At 43.0% G+C, this 21,980-nt stretch overlaps 1 protein-coding gene across 2 annotated transcripts in view; it reads right to left on the reverse strand.

Moving 5' to 3' along the window:
- LOC140479145 (AMMECR1-like protein) overlaps positions 1-21,980 on the reverse strand; it is a 60,326-nt gene that overhangs the window by 29,345 nt on the left and 9,001 nt on the right. For both annotated transcript variants that reach the window (XM_072573104.1, XM_072573105.1), the window contains one exon: positions 5,685-6,186. In XM_072573104.1, the coding sequence (XP_072429205.1) occupies positions 5,685-6,186 (502 nt within the window). The remainder of the gene's footprint in view (positions 1-5,684; positions 6,187-21,980) is intronic.

Consider the following 21,980-nt stretch of genomic DNA (forward strand, 5'->3'; position numbering starts at 1 on the left):
GTCACTGAACTTCCACTTGGAACTGCATTTGCCAAAGTACATTCTTACCTAATTGTTGCCAAGGTGTCACTTGGAACACTGTTCCTACGCTGCTACCTTTCAGTGACCCCAATGACCCATCTTAGGCTCCTCCCAATTTACCCCACTGTTTAGCCAATGAGACACCTTGCCAGCTTTAGTTCAATGGCAGCACTGTCACTTCCAAAGTGGTTTAATTTCTACTCGAGAGCCACAAGCTAGCCACAGATATCTATTCTGCCCTGACAATTGCTTCTTTTGCACTCACCAGAGTGATTAAAAAAAAACAATAGGAAAGTTCTTCCTGGTGTACTGGCCAATCATTATCCCTCAAACTCACCAGAACAGCCATGTTCATTTGGTGGATTGGGGCAAATTAACGTCCGTATATCCTGCATTGCAACAATCACTGTACTTCCAAAGCACTTCATTGGCTGTAAAGTCTTTTAAGACAGTGACATTCACTGTTATATGCTGAGACAACAGGCTGACTGGCATGAATGAGACCCAGGACACTGATGGAAACGACCAGCATCACTGTACCTGAGATAATATCTACTGAAGGTTCCAATTGTGGAACAATACCCACAGCCGTGGACTTACCTAAATAACTTCCCTATAGCGTATCTTTGCAGGACTTCAAAGATTCCAGAACAGGGTGGACAATGCCAGAATAACATCGAAAGGACTAAAACAAGCTCCAACTCCAGTAACATAAATTCTAGTAACAAATAGTAGACACCACACCTGATAGTAACACCACTCCTTAAGAGAGAATCTAACCAGCTCCCCATGACATTCAATGGCATTACTATCACTGGATTCCAACTGCCCCCTAATGCCCCCACCCCCCGCCCGCACCAAATGGTGAACTGTTTCTCCTAATGGTGTTGTGGGAACACATACACCACACAGACTGCAAGACGTTCAAGGAAGAAGGTCACCATGACCTTCTCAACAGCAGTTAAGGATGGCAAAACACTTTGGCTATGCCAGCAATGCTCACATTCTATGAAGGAATTTCAAAAAGCATACATAGCAACTCAAGCTGCTTAAATTATACCATCTTGACCCTAGTGGAGGGGGTATACAAAGTCGTGGGTACAGCATAGACAACTTTTTTCCTTAAAATGAAGGGGGACAGGTCTAAGATAAATGGCATTTAGAAGTTAAGGAGATATGAGGAGGAACGTTTTTACACAATAAGTTGATAGGATCTGGGAGCTGCTTCTCAAGTGTGTGGTGAAGGTGGGGGTCAATGGAGACTTTCTAGAGGAAACAAGATGATCTAAAAAGGTAGAATGGGCAAGGCTTCAGGGAGAAAGTGGGCAAGTGCCACGAGGTGAGTTGCTCCTTCAGAGAGCCAGAATAAATATAATAGGGCTGAGTGTCCTCCTTCTGAGCAGCAACTAGTTTAAGTTTCCGTGAGGGTATATTGAGGGCCTTTTCAGGACTCTACATAGATCTAGAGGTGGAGCAAAGAAGACTGAAGCACATTAGCCTGAAACCAGGATTCAAAGCTACAATTCAATTGCTTAAAGTCAATCTACAAGAGCGAAACAAAAGCAAAAACAGTGAACACTGGAAATCCAAAATTAAAATTTAAAATGCTGCAAGTCCTCTGGTTTGGCAGCATATATGGAGAAAATGATCAATATTTCAGGTCAGTGACTGTTCATCAGTACAGTGGTTTAGAATTGTCCTGAAACATTATCTCCACATTTTCTGTTTTTATCACAATGTGAAACTTCTAACAAACCTGTTACAAGAGATAGGAGAGAATCAACAGTTAATTATTTTCAAAATCTAACTCTGAACTTCTTCCGAAAGGTTCAGTTGGTAAATGCATTGTCAAGATAAGGAGCAGGAGGGGCTCACATCAGACCTATAGTCTGCATAATTACCCAAACTCATGCAAAATAGTTGTCAGGACCTCTTTCTATGGTACCACAGTCACAAGCCTGATCACTACCCACCACTAAAAAGTACACCTCAGACAAAAGACTTCCAGTTTGCAGCTTACCTACACTCAACTGCCCAGGCTTGCACAAGGGGAAACCAACCTCGGGACAGAAGGAAGCCAGCAGTCATGGAGGTGTCATAACAGAGTTATAGGAGCTTCAGGGAAGAAAGGATGAGAATGGAAAGGGAATCCTACCCACATACACACACACACACACCCCCCCCCTTCAAAGTATATACCCTTCACACACACAATCTTACACTCACACTGGGAGCAAGGTCCCCAGATGACACCTTCCCAACCCCAGTGTAAATGTGAGGGCCAAGTCTCCCCCTTGCTCTTCGCCAACACTCCTCAAAGCCATTCAAGTCCCATTGGGCATTCAACCATCTTCAGGCAAGCCTTGCAGTCCCAAAGAGGAAAAGCTGGCAGCCCTTGAAATGCTTCCTTCGTTTCAGTTGAAAACCCAACCCAGAGAGCCTGGACTCATTATGGGAAGGCTCACAGGTCCCAGTGAGGTCAGGAGCCTGAGAATGACAGAATGGTGGGCTGCAGGAGAGGGAGATGGTGAGATACCTCAGCCAGTGATGAGACCCAGACACATACACAGCTAGAGGGGATGGAGGTAGATTTGTTTTTTTTTGGGGGGGGAGGGCCCACAAATGGGCACAAGATAAATAGAAGGAGGCACTCCACCTCTCAGCTCAACCACGTCAGTTTCGCTGCAGGAAAATCTCAGACGGCTGAAGGCCCAGCAGAGCTCAATGATGGAAACCTTAAGGAAACGAACCAACCCACAAGGCAGCGTGTAATATTCTGGACATATATGCATTTGCAGAGCCAGTGCAACACAGACGCATGCATGCACACACTGACAGCATCGTGGATCTACCTACAGTAAGCAGAGTGCAGCAGTTCAAGGCAGCAGCTCACCACCATCTTCTCAAAGGCAACTAGGAATAGGCAATATGTCATGGCTCAGTGAGTGCCACCTCCAGACACGAGAGCGAGCAACGCCTCCTCTGAGCCTGTGAGACCCAGGTAAATTTCAAAACAACCACCAACTTCCTCCTTTTGATCAGATTTCCACTACTTCACGCTTGCATTGTCAGACAAGGCGGCATGGTGGCTCAGTGGTTAGCACTACTGCCTCACAGTATCAGGAACCCAGGTCCAATACCACCCTTGAGCAACTGTAAGTGGGGTTTGCACGTTCTCCCTGTGTCTGTGTGGGTTTCCTCCAGGTGTTCCGGTTTCCTCCCACAGTCCAAAGATGTGCAAATTCGGTGGATTGGATTGCCCATAGTCTCCAGGGATGTGCATGCTCGGTGGAATAGCCATGGCAACGCAGGGTTACAGGGGTAGGGAAGATGGGTCTGTGTGGGATGTTCATCGGCGTGTCGGTGTGAACCCGATGGGCCAAACAGCCTGCTTCCACACTGTTGGGATTCTATGATTCTATGACAGAGGAGAAACAGGACTGGCATCAGCTTCTCAATCATCTTTTTACAATTTTACCCTGCCATTTTTAGATGAAGTACAAGAACAGCAGCAGTAAATTACAGGTATACATTGCCAGAACTGCTCAAAGTGTCTGGAGCAGACAGCAAGCAGATATGCTAAATAACCTCATTTTGTTTGAACCTATTCACTGACACAATGAGCAGGTAGGTGGCTGGGAATGTAAAACCTCACATTTGTTGACACTGCAGCATCTCCTTGCAGTTGTAGCTTTCAGATCTCTAGGCTCTGAATTCAGTCATTGCAATCAACTCCCACTTTAAACACTGCGAGGGGAAGAATGCGTGATTGACTGAGCTTTACATTGACCTGGAAGACTTAAATCATTTAAATGCTCCTCACCTATGCCCTACTCCATCACAATTTGAAAATTGTGAATTGGAACAGATAATAAAAATGGAATCAACTCTCAAAGGCCAGTGAAGGCTGGGGCCAATCTCCCACTGAATTGGCTTGGTGTTGGCTGGATCCAATGTGGAAAACTTTTTTTTATTTTAACCAGTAAAATTTTCCCAGGGTCTCAAAATACTAAGTCATCAATACTGAGTGTTATAGACCCCACTCCAGAACAGCTGCAGTGAGATCACCCACATATACACCGGCTCAGGAATGCCACATGGGGAGTCTAAGCCTTTACCTTCTGCATCACAGTCAACCCAAAATACAACTCAGACACGAGTCCAAACTATTTGTGCGACTCAATGATAGCACTCCTGTCTCGCTCAGAGGTTTGTGGGTTCAAGCCCCACAAGATTTGCATTGGCAATTAACTGCTTACTCGGTGCACCGAGAGAGTGCTACATTGTCATGATCTCAGGGGGAACATTGAAGCAGCTCACTCAGATGGAGCTGAACAATCCCGTCCATTCATTGATTGTTGATCCATTTGTGGAACTGCATTTGTACAACAGTGATTATACAGCTAAAGTGTCATGAAATACTCGAATTGTGAAAAGTACTGTGTAAATGCAAGCCATGTGTCTGGCAATTCTCATGCCCAACCATTTCTCAAATGTTAGGAGCTCATCTTTTCAAGTTCTTCACATTCCTATTAAATTCCCTGCCCTGAGTTTAATCGACCAACATTTCATCTATCTGATTTAGACCACAGCAGCATTGGGCTGAAAGTCTTTGGCAGATCATTGACACTGTCTTTAGTTTTTCTCCCACTTCAACAGCTCATGTGCAATCTACAGAGTTTGTGTCAGGTGACCTTGTTTCAATAAACACCATTTTACAGTTAGCCAAGTTGAACTATGAAAGGCCAGTGACAAACCACCTTAAGCATCGTTACCAAGGACAAAGAGGAGACTCGTGTCTGGTCAGTCTGGACAGAAATTCAAGCCAAGTCTCAGAAATACGGCAGCAGCATCTCTTTAGCTTTAAACCAAATGTGCTTCCTATTCCAACTGCAAAAGGTATGAAGGAAACCATGCTCCATGCTTCCAACATACAGTTATTAGGCCACCTGCTGGGAAACAAGAAAGCAGCCCAAGCTCCCTAACCTGCGAATGCTTGGTGGCAGGATGCAGCCCAGGAGCTCATAAAAGCATAGGAGTGAAACCCTGCACAGTGTCTAAATGGTACAAGTAGCACATTGCATCGAAAAAGCCTTGGCACAGGTCACCACCCAGCTTTGAAACAGCCTCTGTGCCGATCTGAAGAGCACTTACGCAATAGCAGTGCTGATTACTGAACTGCATCCAAATGACTTCAGCAATGGTGACTACACTTGCAGCCAAATGGTTCTGGCACGGCTTGCTGGACAGAGTCTAAACAAATCAGCAAGCATCCCTTAGCTGAAAGGAGTGGCTAAATATATGGCTCTCAGGTTACTGACAATACAGTACTGCAATCAAACCGGCTGCCAGGAGCCGTCAGGTAAGCAGGGGACTAACTCGCAGCCACTTCTCCCGACCATCCCCACGGCATTATGGCTGAGATCAGCACTCCTTCTACAGGAAATCAGAGAAACACAGCTCACTAACACACCAGGAGGAATATCGCATTAATCTACCCCAACACACCCTAATCACCCAGAGAAGAAGAATCTTGTTCATTTGACGAGGGGACTTACCCTCATGCTTCACTAATGTCCCTAAGTGGGAAGCATCAATGGGGAAGTGTTTGCTCCTCTCTACATTGAGTAGTATAGCGACTATCCTTATCCTGCAGTACTCACTATGGGTCATTGGTGAACCTGGGTGATCGGGGCAGTGGGAATCCGTACAGATGACAGTACAACACATCAAAGCAGTAGCAGCACATCTCTGCGGTCACCACCAAGTTCCTCACATTCACTCCACTGGTTCCACTGAGCCCAGTTCCGTTCGGACGGTTTCCCACTGTGGTCAGCCCAGTCACAGGGCTGAGTGCAGAGTTCAAGGAGTTCAGGTTCCCATTGCTCTCCCGGTTGTTCCTCTCGCAATGGTTCTGGCTGTAGTTGTGGTTCTGGCTGTGGTTGTGGTGATTCCCCAGGGCTGTTCCAGACTGCAGGCCAGGCACCGAGCCACAGCCTAGGCCCGTGCCAGGGTGGTTCAGCTGGTTGTGCACATTGCTGCCCGATAACTTGGGCTTCTTCACTCCACAGCAGCCCGCTGCTATCTTCTGCTCGAGCGTTGGCTCCACTTGAAGGCACCGCCTCTTTCCCATCCTCCTCTGTAACACAGTGTCAGCACGGCAGCCTGACAAGAGAAGGTCCAACAATTAGAAACATGACATGAACTGAGATAACACACTAATTGTTCAGTCTCACAGTATGAGCATTAAACAAATGCACAACACATTATTCAGAAGTAATCACAGGGTAAAACTAAGAATTTCCCTCACCCCCACCACCACTAAAATGCAAACACTTCATACCAAAGCAGATCAACTATGACAAATTGCCCAGGAATGCAGTCAGATTCTATCCTTCTGATCTTGGGTTGGTTCGAGAAAATATTTTTATAGGCTATGCAGAAGTTACAATTCATCTTCAGTGCTGGTGGAAACAGTTTGGATCAATGAACAGAGAACAGTAATCATAGGTATTTTAAGTGAATTCAGTTGGTCAGTTCTAGTGCCAATGCCCTAAATGGGGCGTGGGGTCAATGGATCAGTGTTTACACACCTCCTCCAATTCCATCAATATCTAGGTGCCCCAGGAAAGGAAATGATCCTACCAGTAGACTGGATTCCAAGAGAAAAGTAAAGATTTCCAGAACAGCCCTTTGCTGAATCCCAGTCAGCCCAAAGCCATTAGTCTCAACCTTGGACAACCCTCTGGATTTATGGTAATAGGTTAGCTCTCCAAATTCTATAGCATAACGTTGACAGTCTGTTGGTGTCAAGTGTAATCTCATTGGCATGGCTTGCCACCCAACACTCCGTTAACATATAAGCCCATGCCAGACCAACAATAGATCAGAAGGTGATGTGAAAAAGATTGAGGGGTGACCATATAGAAGTTTATAAAAACATGAGGGGCATGGATTGGGTGAATAGTCAAGATCTTTTCCCAAGAGTAGGGAGTCCAAAAGTAGATGGCATAGTTTTAAGGTGAGGGGGAAAAGATTTAAAACAGGCCTAAGGGGCAACTTTTTGTTTACACGGAGGGTGGTCTGTGTGTGTCTGTGTGTGTCTGTGTGTGTCTGTGTGTGTCTGTGTGTGTCTGTGTGTGTCTGTGTGTGTCTGTGTGTGTCTGTGTGTGTCTGTGTGTGTCTGTGTGTGTCTGTGTGTGTCTGTGTGGAATGAACTGCCAGAGGAAGTGGTGGAGGCTGGTACAATTACATTTAAAAGGCATCTGAATGGGTACATGAATAGGAAGGGTTTGGAGGGATATGGGCCGGGTGCTGTCGGGTGGGACTAGATTGTGTTGGGATATGTACTCAGCATGGACAAGTTGGATTGAAGGGTCTGTTTCCGTGCTGTACATTTCTAGGACTGATTGACGTGCCACTCCCCTCATGCGAAACACAACCAAACCACTTACGTCTGCTCAAACATTGCCAATCAACAAGAGTGTCAGGGCATTGCAAGCATGTACAATGGCCTAAATATCTCAAATGGAAATATTGAACTGCAATGAGAACCTTTGATTTATTATCTGTGACTCCAATCAGCATCAACCCATTTATAACAGCCATAGCAGTGCTACATATCATCACACCAACAGTCACAGCACCATTCACACAAGTCAGAATCCTATCACCCAACATCAGGTAAAAACACTGTACACCACACTATCTAGATGCAGCACAGCCACACTGCATCTCAATTAACACAGCATCTCAATAATTAAAACCTCTTGGTATTGTATTGATAATGGTAAACAGGCTAAACTTTCAGGTGAAATGATGAACCGTTTTAAAAAAAAAGGTAAAAAAAACAATCAAATTCTCCCCAAGCCTGGCAGCTTTCTTCAATAATCTGAGCGCTACACCATGACAAAACCTAAGCCCAATAGCAGCATAGTGAAATCAGAAAACAAATCAAGAAAGTTTGGCCTCAACAACAGAAGAAATCCAGAACTCCAGCCGAAGATTCTGGGGACACGGGTTCAAATCCAACCGTGGCATATAGTGAAATCTGAATTCAGTTGTTAAAAAAAAAACTGGACTAAAACAGTAAATTCAGAGGCATTATGTAATTACTGTTTTGAAAATTAGAATTGCCAATCAATTTGACTAACTTCCTTTAGGAAAGGAGATCTGCTATCCTTACCTAGTCAGGCCTGTTATGCAAGCCCAGACCCAGCAGCATGGTTGATTCTTAACTGCTTCGAGGAGAAAGTGAGGACTGCAGATGCTGGAGATCAGAGCTGAAAATGTGTTGCTGGAAAAGCACAGCAGGTCAGGCAGCATCCAAGGAGCAGGAGGATCGACGTTTCGGGCATAAGCCCTTCTTCAGGAACTGGAAGAAGGGCTTATGCCCGAAACGTCGATTCTCCTGCTCCTTGGATGCTGCCTGACCTGCTGCGCTTTTCCAGCAACACATTTTCAGCTCTGATTCTTAACTGCCCTTTGGGCAATGAGGAACAGGCTATAGATACTGGCCTAACAAGGGATTTCAGTGTACAAACAAATTAAAACATTTATATTTTTCACATCCATGTTGACGTAACAGAATATAAAAGGAGATGCTTCTTAATTAAACGGTTTGATTTGGAATCAATTCCTGCATTACCAGAACAAAGAGAAAGTGTCTGGAAGACAAATGGTCAGACCCAAAGCAATGTCAAGCAAGACCTGACCTTAATTAGATTTTAATAAAAAAAGCTAAATCCTTGGCTTCAATACTAGATTATCTAGAAATATACAGCAGACAGTTTTATATACTTAGAGCCACCAGTCACTTCCCAAATACTAGAAATTAAATCAATACAAGTACACCATGTGAATTAAGTCAAAATAGGAATCAGACCTGACATTATAACCTATATGACATACGAACGGAAACTCCCACAGTGTCATTCAACCTAATCAGTTTATAATGTTACACAAAGCATTCCTGACCCATCATGCCATAATTACAGGCTCCATATCAGATAATAATGTAATGTAATTGTAGGATTATACTGCACTGTAATTAAAGGCTGAATGTCAGATTATACTGCAGTGAAATTATAGGATCAATAGTGGATTACATGGAGCTGTAATTACAAAAGATGTGTACCAGATTTTTCAGAGGTGTAACTACAGGCAATATAATAAATTATACTGCAGTGTACTGGACTACATGCAAGGCTCACTGCGAGCTGTGCACTGGATTATACAGAAGGTTCACTGCAGGCAATGCACTGGATTATACAGAAGATTCACTGCAAGCAATGCACTGGATTATACAGAAGATTCAGTGAGGCAGTGCATTGGATTATACAGAAGGTTCACTGCAGGCAGTGCACTGGATTATATGGCCAGATCGTGTACCGATTTATACAAAGCGATCATTACAAGCAGTGTGTCAGATTATGTGGAGGGGTCAGCAGAGGCTGTGTATCAAATTATACTGCAACATAATCGCTAGCTACGTACTGCATTATGCAGATGTATAATTAGACTGTGTATCAAGTTATTCACAGATATAAATAAGACTGTATACCAGATTATACTGCAATAAAATTGTAGGTGTACACAAAGACATTGAGATTTAATTACACAATACATAGCAGACAATACGAAGGTGTATTATCAGGTTATATCTAGAGTTCACTTCTATTAAATTTATTTTGTCTAATGAGGAGAAATGGCAGGACATTTCAGTCTGGTGAAATGCATATCTTGTGCCATGTTGGAACTCCAGGATGTTTCTCGATGCCTGAACAACCAAGTGTGCAGGAAATATCACCAGTTTAAGGATGAGACGTTCTAAGTTTCAGAAGTTGAATTCATTGCATTGCCTCCATGAGACTGAGATATACAAGGATAGAATATTGCTACAGATGTGACCACTCCGCTTCTTGTGAATGTCTCGGTAGAGGGGAGTTAGACTGTCACAAGCGGGGGAGAAGGAATAGGGAAATAATGCACAAATCTCCTAACTGCATGCTGCTCTCCATCCAGTACTCAACTCTGGATACGAAGGGGATTGAAAGTTCCTCTGGAGAGTGCACCCAGCACCACGTTCACAACAAGCTCAACTGTGCAAGGGATCAAGAGGAAGCTTGAGAAAGAAAATAATTGGGTATTCAATACTTTGAGGAGGAGTCCGGCTTTCCTGCACCTGCAAACGTGATCACAGGAAAACATGTTGCATTCCTGAAGCCAGGTGGCTTGGCTGCAGAGCACTTTGGGCTTGTGAGCAGCCAACATCGCAGCTCATATCGGTAACAACTTGGGTGTAAAAATAGGTGCAGCCCACCAGTCAATCTTTAGCGAGACACTGGTGGTGTCTCAAAAGCAATAAGATCCAGATTTACACTCTGTGCCACCAAACATGAGTACAGAAATATAAGGTCACATTGGATGAATGCATGGGGTGGGGTCGGGGTGGGGTCGGGGGGGGGGGGGGGGGGGGGGGGAATGTGGTGCAAAGATGGGTTTCTGGGACATTGGGACTGGGTCTGGGGTGACGAAGGTCTGTACAGAAGAATTTAGCAGAAGGCGATCAATATTATGGTGGGACGGTTTGCTAATGCTGTGGAAAGGATTTAAACTAACTTAGCAGAAGATAGGAGCCGAGACGCAGCATAAAAGAAAGCAGAGATGACATACACAAGGTTTGGGAAACACAGATAGCACCAGAATAAGAAAGGAAGGTAAAACGTGGGCTCAGAATGAGTAGCAATGCAATGAAATCCAATTTAGCTTTACAATGCATGTGTGGAAACGCATACAGAATCATTGCAAACTGCAGGTATAGTTCGCCACACGGGAATGCGATGTCTGCAACACCATGCAGACGTGACTTTATAAAGAGCAGGAATGGGCACTAAATATTTCTAAATACAAGATGCCACGGAAAAGAAATGAAATGAAGGACGAGGAGGAGAACATTATAGCACCAGTGATACAAAGTGCCTTGAGATGGCAAGGACATAAAGAAACAGTAGTGATACTATTACACAAGGATGTATATTCTATGAGCTACCAATGTATTTTTCCTAATCAATGCATCCTGTTGATGAGAGTAATGCAGTTGAGGTAGTGTACATGGATTCCCAGACTGGAATGGATGAAGTGGCACAAAATTATAAAGTTGAAGCTTGTGGAATGAAAGGAACTTGTGGCAGCATGGATGCAAATTTGGCTAAATGACACCAAACAAGGTCACAATTAGAGGAAGTTATACAATGGTACCTCCACAGATTGATTTGAGGATCAATGCCTTTTTAAAAAATATATTAATGACCTACATTTGGATGCATAAGATTAATGATTGGCAAAAGAACCATGGGCAGGATGAGGTGAAACATTTTTATTTCTATTTAAGACATTATCTGAAAGGTTGGTGGAAGCAGATTCAAATCAGGGCTGACAAAAATGATTTGGATAAGCAGCTGAGGAAGGATTTGCTGGGCTACAGGGAAAAGGCAACAGAACAAGACAATTTGAGCTGCTCTTGCACAGATCCAACACTGACAACAGACCCAAATACCCAGCATCTCCTGTGCTGCAACAATTCTATGATACTGTTGTGCATTGGATTATGCTGAAGCTAATTACGGGCTTTGTGCATCGTGCAGTACATACAGAGCTTCTTCATAGGAGTGTTATCAGACAAAAACTGACGTTCTGTCACATGAAGGATTATTAGGTTAAAGGATTTGAGGAACAATTTAAACGACGCAGGGGGCAGCATAACAGGCTGTGCATGGGATTTTCATGGGGTTAGTCACAGACTATGTAGGCACTGAATTCTGATAGGATTAACCAGACGACATATGTACAGGATCATGATGGGGTTAATCTTGGGATATGTACGCACTGGATTCCAATAGTGTTAACGATATGCTCTCTGCTGGATTCCAGTGGGGTTAAACACAGGCTATACACTATCTTGCGATAGAGAATAAGAGGTTATATACTTTATTGTGATGGAGGATAGTTACAGGCTACATTCAAATGGGGGTGATTGTAAGCTCTATAGTATATTCGGATAGGGGTGGGAGGAGATAATCACAGGCTGGGTACTGTATTTAAATGGGGGGGATAATCACATGCTATATACTATATTCTGATGGAGGAATAATCGCAGGGTATGCATTCTATTCCGTGGGGGATAATCACCAGCCAGACATTATATTCTCACAGGGATAATCCAAACAGTTTGCACTGGGCTCTGATGGGGTTAATCACAAGCTACAGTCATTGCTAATGGGACTGATCAGGATTTCAGACATTTTTGCAGCCAGGTAGCAGACCATTTTGCCAGTCATCTCAACTTCACTCAGTGGTAGGCCAAATTTAAACTTTCAATTCTTTTTCCAATTTGTTGTGTTCCCTTCTGAAAAGAGTTTATGACGATTAGATACTACCTGTGAATGTGACATTGACACAGGAAAATCCTGTGCAAGTTGAAAGTGCTCTTCCACAAAAATGATACATATAAATCAAGTCAAAAAAAGTTTTAATGGTAGAAGCAGTCTGAACTGACTATTTTAAACTGCTACTTCACAGTACAGAATTTGAGTTTTTCCTGGAAAAGAAATGCTGTCATGTAGGTATCAGCACAAAAACACAAGAATATTAAATCTCAACAGGGAACAACAATTTATACTATATAGATAGGGTATTCTTTGGTTGGCAAGTGGACCCTGGTTGAGGAATTGCCATGGTGAGTGCACCAGAAAACAGTTAACTGTCAAGCTTTTGGTTAAACTGTATGGCAATTGTAAGCCATTATGTGCGACAATAAAGACAGAAAGTGAGGGCTGCAGATGCTGAAGTATCAAAGTCGAAAAGTGTGGTGCTGGAAAAGCACAGCAGATCAGACAGCATCCGAGAAGCATGAGAATCGATGTTTTGGGCATAAGCCCTTCATCAGGAATTGGGGGGAGCGCTGAGAGATAAATACTAGGGTGAGGGTTGGGGGTGAGGGGAAGGCAATATGTAGATGCAATAGGGGAATGATAGTGATAAGGCAGAGGTGAGGGTGGAGCAGAGAGGCTGAGCCCTCTTAAACTGTCCCACCTGTCCATCTTCCTTCCCACCTATTTGCTCCATTCTCCCCTCCAACCTATCACTATCAACATCCTCTTGATTCTAGCTATCTATCTATCACCCTCCCAGCCACCTTCCCTCCACCCCACACTTGTACTTACTGCTCAGCAACCCCCCACCCCACACATTCTTGATGAAGAGCTTATGCCCGAAACATTGACTCTCCTGCTCCTCGGATGCTGCCTGACCCGCTGTGCTTTTCCAGCGCCACACTTTGACTCTGTGACAATAAAGCTAAGTCAATTCAAACTCAAACCAGTTAAGTAGACTGACTGGTCAAGTCAGTTGCTCAAAATTGGCAGCCAACTATTCCCTAGCATATTCTCCATAGCAATACATCTACCAGAGTCCACTTAGCAAACTGCATCATCTTCTCGTGCAGTATAAAAATTGATCTCCTCTTTGAGATTTGATACTCTTGCAATTTTATCCTAATGTATGAAAAACAAACAGCTTCAAGAGTATGCCTCTTGATTATTTAAAGGGAAATTAGCAAAGTTCCAGTCAGCTAATCAGAACAATAGCATAGAGCCCCAGCATCTATTATGTTTCCACAGATGGAACTCCAAACCTAGCTATTACTTTGCTACCAAGAAGTCACCAGAGTTCTTCCATCATCTACAGGAACACCCCACATATTGCATCGGAGCATGTGACACTGAAAGGTTTAAAAGAATATAATGCCCAGAATCTCAAGCATTAGGTCAGTGCTTCTCAACTGTTCGCCACCACAACCCCATATCAAAATTCTTGCCATCTGCTAGTGAAAAATGAGAGAGTAAAGAGGGAGCACAATTCCAATAATGCAGTTGGAACTCCATGATGGCCATTGCTGCTACAGCAGTCAGGATCCCAAAAATGCAGCTTACAACTTCGCCTGGTGGTTCAACCCCCTTCCCTGCATTAAGTTGAATTTACAACTTCAGAGTCACATTCTTAATCTATACAAAGGGATGGTTCCAGTTTACCCATCTAGGAAACCATTCAACACATAGTAAGCTTTCTGTTTTCGTTATATCACAGCCAGTCCAAAGCTGAAGCATGTGAAATTATATCAACTTACATCGCTACAACATCTTTAATAAACCCAATGCACTCACCTTACAAATCAGACAGAAATCAACACTCTCAATTTCAAAATCAGAACTAAGCCATACATTTCTTATCAAATATGTAGAACACCGTTACACAATCTAAATTTGCATATAGTGAATTCATCATTTAGTCTCAGTCAACACTGAGGGTTCTAAATGAGATTGCATCACATTTTGACTTGTAAAGATGTTGAATACTACATTCCGATATCTAACATTCTTTTTCAATGAGATGGGATACACTAATAACCTGGGAGCTTCCACAAGTAGATCTAATGCCCACGATTACAACAGGTCTTTGATAGTGGGCTATTTGGGAATGTACACTTAGGTCCAAATCTTGGGTGAAATGTGAAGTAGAGATCTTCGGAAATCAGACACCAAGTCAGTCATTATCCTTGTTGGATAATGCTATGAAACAAATTGGGTTTTTTTTTAAAACTACATTAAAGGCACTTAAAAATGTAAGTGGTTAACACTGAATTCAAAACAATAAGTACTGCAGCAAAGGATTGAGTGAGCTCTACTGTATGCTCTCAAGTTTGGAATTTCCCATAACAAGACCTCAAGTTAAGCCCTGAGAGATTGAGGGATTTACATATATCATTAATACTGCCCTGTGTCAACACATGCAAAGCAAGATGGTTGTCAGCACTCAGAACATGTTCCTGCAGGGCTCAACAGTTTTTATTACGATGTCAATAATTTTCCAAATAAAAACATCGGGATAGGGTTTCTAAAACACAAACTGCAATACATTGTAATCTTTCCAGTCCGGAAATTTATTACCAAGGAATTTTCTGAGCATATCTAAACAACTCTTAGACTCAACTGCTTGCGCTCTGCACCAATCTAGGCGGAAGGGGTTTAGTGAAGATAATAAACATTCAATTATACCTCTCAGTTTTGGAACAAGCAATGCAAGTATCGAGTACAGTACTAATATGTTAGCATTCCAACGTCACCTTGTAAAGCTGGGAATTCTGAAATCCACAAATCATTCAGTCCTGGATTGGAAAGGTTACAGTGATTGAGGATTCACTAAGACTTGGATGACCACCCCTACTACTGCACCTAGTTTTCTTAATGTGAGAGACAGCCACAAATTTGAGTTTCCACATTGGTCCCAATAACACTAGAAAAAAATCCTAGGGTCCTCACAATGAGAAGTCCCATTGGCAGTTCACCTTCTATTACAAATGTTAAAGGTTGGAAGCTTTGAGTGACAACTTGGTAGCACACTGAATTTTACACCAGAAGTATGTGGCCCAAACCTCATGCACAATACTGAAGGGATGCTGCCTGTCATAGAACATAGAACAATACAGCACAGAACAAGCCTTTCGGCCCTTGATGTAACGCTGACCTGTGAATTAATCTAAGCTCATCCCCCTACACTATCCCATCATCATCCATGTGCTTATCCAAGGATTGTTTAAATCTCCCTAATGTGGCTGAGTTAACTACATTGGCAGGCAGGGCATTCCATGCCCTTACCACTCTGAGTAAAGAACCTATCTCTGACATCTGTCTCACAGTTTGTAACTGAGGTTATAAACGAGGTGTTAAACTGAAACATTTTGTCTGGTCCTACACTTCAGTGTGACGATGTTGTCACTTTAACAGGATTACATTTCGCCCTTGGGTTTTTTACCAAAAGAGAGATTGTAAAGGCAGAGGTGCCAAAATGTCTCACAAAGGGCCTAGTTTGACAATGGCAGGCAAGTGGCCGGTTCTCCCAGTTCAGGTTTTTCTGGTTTGGTTTTAGTTTTAGCAGAAAAATTGCTGTCCGCAGTCAGGAGCTGCTGCAGTGGAAAAATGTGCCGTGCTTCAGCAGATGATCCCTGCCTGACTTTTCACTCTGAAATCTCTCCTGTCTGTCAGAACCAGTGTTTGAATTTACCTTTGTTAAGGTGTGTTTATGGGATGTTACGGGAATTGGAACAACTTCTTAATTAAACTGTGATATCGAGTTAGTTGAGTTTTCAGATAATTAAGTACTCTTCCGAATATCACCCATTGCTTTTCTGGAGATTTGCCAGTTAACAGCTTAGTTCAGTTTAATACCCCTCATCACTGTCTTAACCAACATTACTAAAACCATAATTTGCTGGAAAAACTCAGCAGCTCTGGCAGCATCTGTAGAGAGAAATCAGAGTTAATGTTTCATATCCAGTGACCTTTCCACAGGATTGAGCAAGTTCTCAGGAAGGATCACTGGACCTGCAACGTTAACTCTGATTTCTCTCCATAGATGCTGCCAGACCTATTGAGCTTTTCCAGCAATTTCTCTTTTTGCTTCCAATTTACAGCTTCAGCTGTTCTTTTGTTTTTAATCACCAAAACCATAAAATGTCATTATCGTGCTGAGGGTGCAGTGACTGTGACATTGGATAAGTAATAATCACGTAATACAAAGCGATTCACTAACCACATTTCTTACAAACATCTCAGGGTGCTTTATTGTGTTTTGTAGAAGTGTGTACCTTGTCCCATGATTTCCAAATCAAGGATCTGATGCCTTGGGCTTCCAGGGAGAGGTTAAAGCGCACACGTTATGAGGTTTAAAAACACACTCTCCGTTCTGTTTCTTGAGGATTCTCAAAGAGCAGCCTGTTCTTTCACACTGAGATGGTCAGGAAATGGCCTTAAATTAGGAGGACAGTCTGTTACTGCAACAGCTGGTCAATTAAAAGGTCTTTCAGCACAGCCGAAGGCCTGAAGCTTCCCAGTTTGCAGCTTATCAGCTCAGACAGTGAGCGTATCGTTTCTTCATGTGAGGTCTCCGAGGACTCTTTTGGATTTGTCAATTTGTAGCCTATCAACACAGACTGCAATACCAAATGACTCAGTAGGGAGGTTTCTCACAGAGCATTTCTCATCTTCAGAGTTAATAAACCACAAACAAAGACAGCATTACACAGCACCTTGAGCAGAATAGTTATTCATCCCATCTCAAGATCTGGGCACCACTGAAATTTGGTATCTATCCCTAAATTCCCTGAGATAACTACAATGGTTGATACAAATGAAAAGCTTGCAATGCTGTGTCACAGGGCAATTAAGAGTCTCGCACATTTAAAAAGGGACTGGAGTCACATTTAGGCCAGTGCAAATCTCCTGTTCGATATTTGTGAATCAGTTGGCGTTGGACAACTACAGCTTTTATTTTTAATTGAACTAAAACTCTTAATCTGCCGCAGTGAGATTTGGGCAGGCCTCTTCTTGATTGTTGTAATTGTGTCTAATGTTTGGAAAAGCTACAATACCAAAGGAATTCCAGTAATATGCTTCCAATTGCAATAAATCCTCCTCCTTTTCCTGACAGCAGTACAGGAATATATCAAGTTGACAGCAGTGGCTGCAGCTGTCCCTGGAGGTTAGAAAGCATGATATCCAATCACATGACACACGCCCAGAATTGGCAAATTTTGCTCTATTATTTTTCAAGGTTGGTTTGCCTGAAGTTTGAGTATGTTTGCGCAGCATTTTGTGGTTGCTTGTATGGTTGATTGTACCTTCCCTAAAGTCTGAACATCCCTCCTCTGCTGGAGTACAATGCATTAGAGTCAGAGTCATTGAGATGTACAGCATGGAAACAGACACCTCGGTCCAACCCATCCATGCCAACCAGATATCCCAACCCAATCTAGTCCCACCTGCCAGCACCCGGCCCATACCTCTCCAAACCCTTCCTATTCATATACCCATCCAAATGTTGTAATTGTACCAGCCTCCACCACATCCTCTGGCAGCTCATTCTATACACGTACCACCCTCTGCATGAAAAAGTTGCCCCTTAGGTCTCTTTTATATCTTTCCCCTCTCACCCTAAACCCATGCCCTCTAGTTCTGGACTCCCCGACCCCAGGGAAAAGACTTTGTCTATTTATCCTATCCATGCCTCTCATAATTTTGTAAACCTCTATAAGGTCACCCCCTCAGCCTCCGACGCTCCAGGGAAAACAGCCCCAGCCTGTTCTACCTCTCCCTACACCTCAAAACTTCCAACCCTGGCAACATCCCTGTAAATCTTTTCTGAACCCTTTCAAGTTTCACAACATCTTTCCTATAGGTAGGAGACCAGAATTGCGTGCAATATTCCAACAGTGGCCTAACCAATGTCCTGTACAGCCGCATCATAACCTCCCAACTCTTGTACTCAATACTCTGACCAATAAAGGAAATTGCCCTAATAGGTCTCAAGTTCTATAAGTGCTCATCATTATGTCGTGACGTTTAAATTCTACAGCTTTAGCTGAATCTTCCAACCCTATTAGCTTATTCAAAAAGACAGCCTCATTATCCTGGGGAATTGTCTTCAATATCCTGGACTTATAACCCAAAATCCTTTAGTTCCTCTACAGAACTGAGCCTTCCTCCATTTGCTACAACTCTGCTTTTAAAAAAAGTCATCACCATCATCCCACACATAATGCCGTTGAATTATCTGCAGTTTTTAGCCTATTACCCCCATCTTATCTCATTCCTTTATTCTAAGGAATCAATCATCTGCAAATTACAACACCACTCCCTCTGGACTAGACACAGCCTACTGTCCTTATGCTGCTTGCAGATTACATTCTTGGCTCAAATATTCTATGTATGGCAGGAATACTAGGTGAATTTTCTGTTTTGAATTAAAATTAAAACTCAGATTAGTTGCAGGGCCTTGGAAGCTCATTAGTCATCGTACTTTGCGTACCATGGTAAAGCTTTGAGTTGCACACACGAGACAGCAAAATGCCTTCAACAAGATTAAGTCTACTCTACATTCTCTCTACAGCTTTACTTTGCACCTTTTTCACCGCCCTCCATTTCCCAGGACCAGACTTCAGTCGCACAAATGTTTTTTATTAACGGACAAGACACTACTGGCGCAGGCTGGCCACAGATAACCACGTTATCACCTCAAGCTGCATTTCTACTCACCACAACGATACAAGCATTGCCTCACCAAGAGTACCACCTTTAAATTTAAATAGACATAGACCCTACAACAAACAATAACGTTTTCCGAACTTTTTTAAAAATCTAGAGCTCAGGGTTGAGGAGTAGAGAGCTCTCTGTGTACGGACACATATCATTTGGAGCAATGCAGGTTAAGACCACCATACAAGAATGAAGTCATTCAAGAACTGGGGTTCATCTCTCGAGAATAGAACAGCAGGCAAGCTGTGTCAAATCTGGTGTACAACCATGGTTACATCATTTGGCTTACCTTATACAATTCTATTCATATTGTCAAGGTGATAAACAGCCATTAGTGAAGAAGCAAAAAAATTTACAAGGTGAACACCAGAACTAAAGGGTTAAAAGTATTTGGAAAGATCAGACTTGGGTTCTATTCTTTCACAAAAAGGAAAGATGGAAGATACTTTCTAAGCGATTACACAATGTGGGCATCACTGGCTATGCGAGCATTTATTGCCCATTCCTTGTTGGCTTTGAAGTGGTGGTTGTGAGCTGCCTTCTTGGCATACTTCGGTCCGCATGATGTTCACGCACCCAGTGTGTCACTCAGGAGTGAGTTCCAAGATTGTGACCCAATGACTGTGAAGGAATTACAATACCTTTCCAAGTCAGCCTTGGAGAGGAACTTGCAAGCGCTGCCCTCACCCTTCTAGATGGCAGAGGTCATAGATCTGGAAGGTGCTGACAGACTCTCAGAGCAATCTTTAAACAACAAAAGATTTTGACAGAGTAGATATAGAGAAAATGTTCTCCCTATCCAGTTTCTGAAAATGAGAGACCACGAATAAAAATCCAAGAGATTTAAGGAAAAGCCTCATTACCCAGAATAGTCACACAATAGAATGCAGCCACAGTAATTTGTGGAGAGAAATTACATAAATGCATTTTTTTTAAAATAGCGAAATAAATTCAAGGCAGAGAGGAATAGGAGATTTCTGTTCAGATTAGATAGAATATAACGGGAGCCTAAACATTAGCAGCGGCCAGCTGAGCAAAACGACCGGTTTCTCTGCTGCAGACTTGATATAACTTAATGCAGCTAACCTTCACGGTTGGTAAAATTCCTCTGCATTATCAGAGATATTCCCAAAGCACAAGGTCCCTACCTTAAGCTATACCCTCTAGTTCTGGATTCCCCCACTCGGAAAATACTTAAGTACAAAGCAGCACAAGGAATAGTGCAAACAGATACAGATGTTTATGACTTGTTTGACAGGACTGTAAATCAGGGGATTGCAACCACTTCCTGGTATACTAAAATAAAGCACTAAGAGGTCAGTGTTTATCATACAGCCACACATTGGAGTTTCTCCTGACCTTGGGTTTTGTCCACCCCCAATGCAGAGTAGGTCAGACTGAGTTTAAGGTTGGATCTGAAGTTCATACTGGACATGAAATGTGAATTCTGTTTCTCTCTCTCCACAGACTGCCATCCCTAATTCACAGTGGGTCAGTCCACGTTGGTATTTTCATCTGGTGTCAGTGAAATTAGAGTCAGGCACAGGTCAGAGTAGAGGGGGGAGAATGTGATTGGTGCCTGATCAGTATTCTGAGCTCTAGTGCACAAGAGTCTTGCATTGCAATCTGGGAAACTGGCATCCTTCCAGCTGGGTAAGATGATGGACATGCCTCAAACCAAATCCCGAGGGGGTAGGGATATCTTAATGCGATGGCTGAATGACCAATCATTAAAAGGTAAGTTCTGTCCCACATGTGGCATGTGATGAAGTGATTGTCAGGAGTCATTCTGGGGTGTTGCTTGTTGCCAAGTTTGTGTAACCATTGATAGACTCGCTGGCACACAGACACCTACCTTAAGTATAAAAAATTACAAGTAGTACATGAAAAGGACAGAAGCTTATAATTTATTTGACATGACTCTCCCCCAGAGGAACTGGTTGAGGGTAAGCCATTAAGCATTTTCAAAAAGAAGTTAGATGTAGTTCTTAGTGCTAAATGGATCAGAAGGTATGGGGAGAAAGCAGAAAGAGGATACAGAATTACAGTCATAGAGATGTACAGCATGGAAACAAACCCTTCGGTCCAAATTGTCCATGCCAACCAGATATCCCAATTCAATCTAGTGCCACCTGCCAGCCTCCGGCCCATATCCCTCCAAACCCTTCCTATTCATACACCCAACCAGATGCCTTTTAAATGTTGCAATTGTACCAGCCTCCACCACTTCCTCTGGCAGCCTCTCTGTGAAAAAATTGCTCTTTAGGTCTCTTATTTCTTTCCCCTCTCATCTTAAAGCTATGCCCTCTAGTTCTGGACTCTCCCACTCAGAAAATACTTTGTCTATTTACCCTATCCATGCCCCTCATTATTTTGTAAACCTCCATACGGTCACCCCTCAGCCTTTGACACTCCAGGGAAAAAATTTCCCTAAAAGAAAAAATTAGCCTATTCAACCTTTCCCTGTAACAATCTCTGCTAAATCGTTCCCAAGAACAAACTGGCTTCCTGGAACTGACACACAGTCAATCACTCCCACTGTTACTTGATGATGTTGAATGGCGAAGTAGGTCCGAGGGGCCAAATGGCCGACTCCTATCCCTGTTTTCCATGTTTCTATGACTCCAATCAGGCTCTTGGCATGTAAACAGAATGCACCAGGAAGCCAGAATGATGCTGCCACTCCAGTGTGAGACATACCTTGATAACCTCGGAGGGTTAGAAACTTTACACTCAGAGAGGTGTAACTCAACAGTTCAACTCAAAGCGCTCAACTTTTCTATTACTGCCGCTGAATAAAAATACATTGTG

The sequence above is a fragment of the Chiloscyllium punctatum genome, chromosome 6 (assembly GCF_047496795.1).
Source record: "Chiloscyllium punctatum isolate Juve2018m chromosome 6, sChiPun1.3, whole genome shotgun sequence".
Taxonomy (NCBI): domain Eukaryota; kingdom Metazoa; phylum Chordata; class Chondrichthyes; order Orectolobiformes; family Hemiscylliidae; genus Chiloscyllium; species Chiloscyllium punctatum.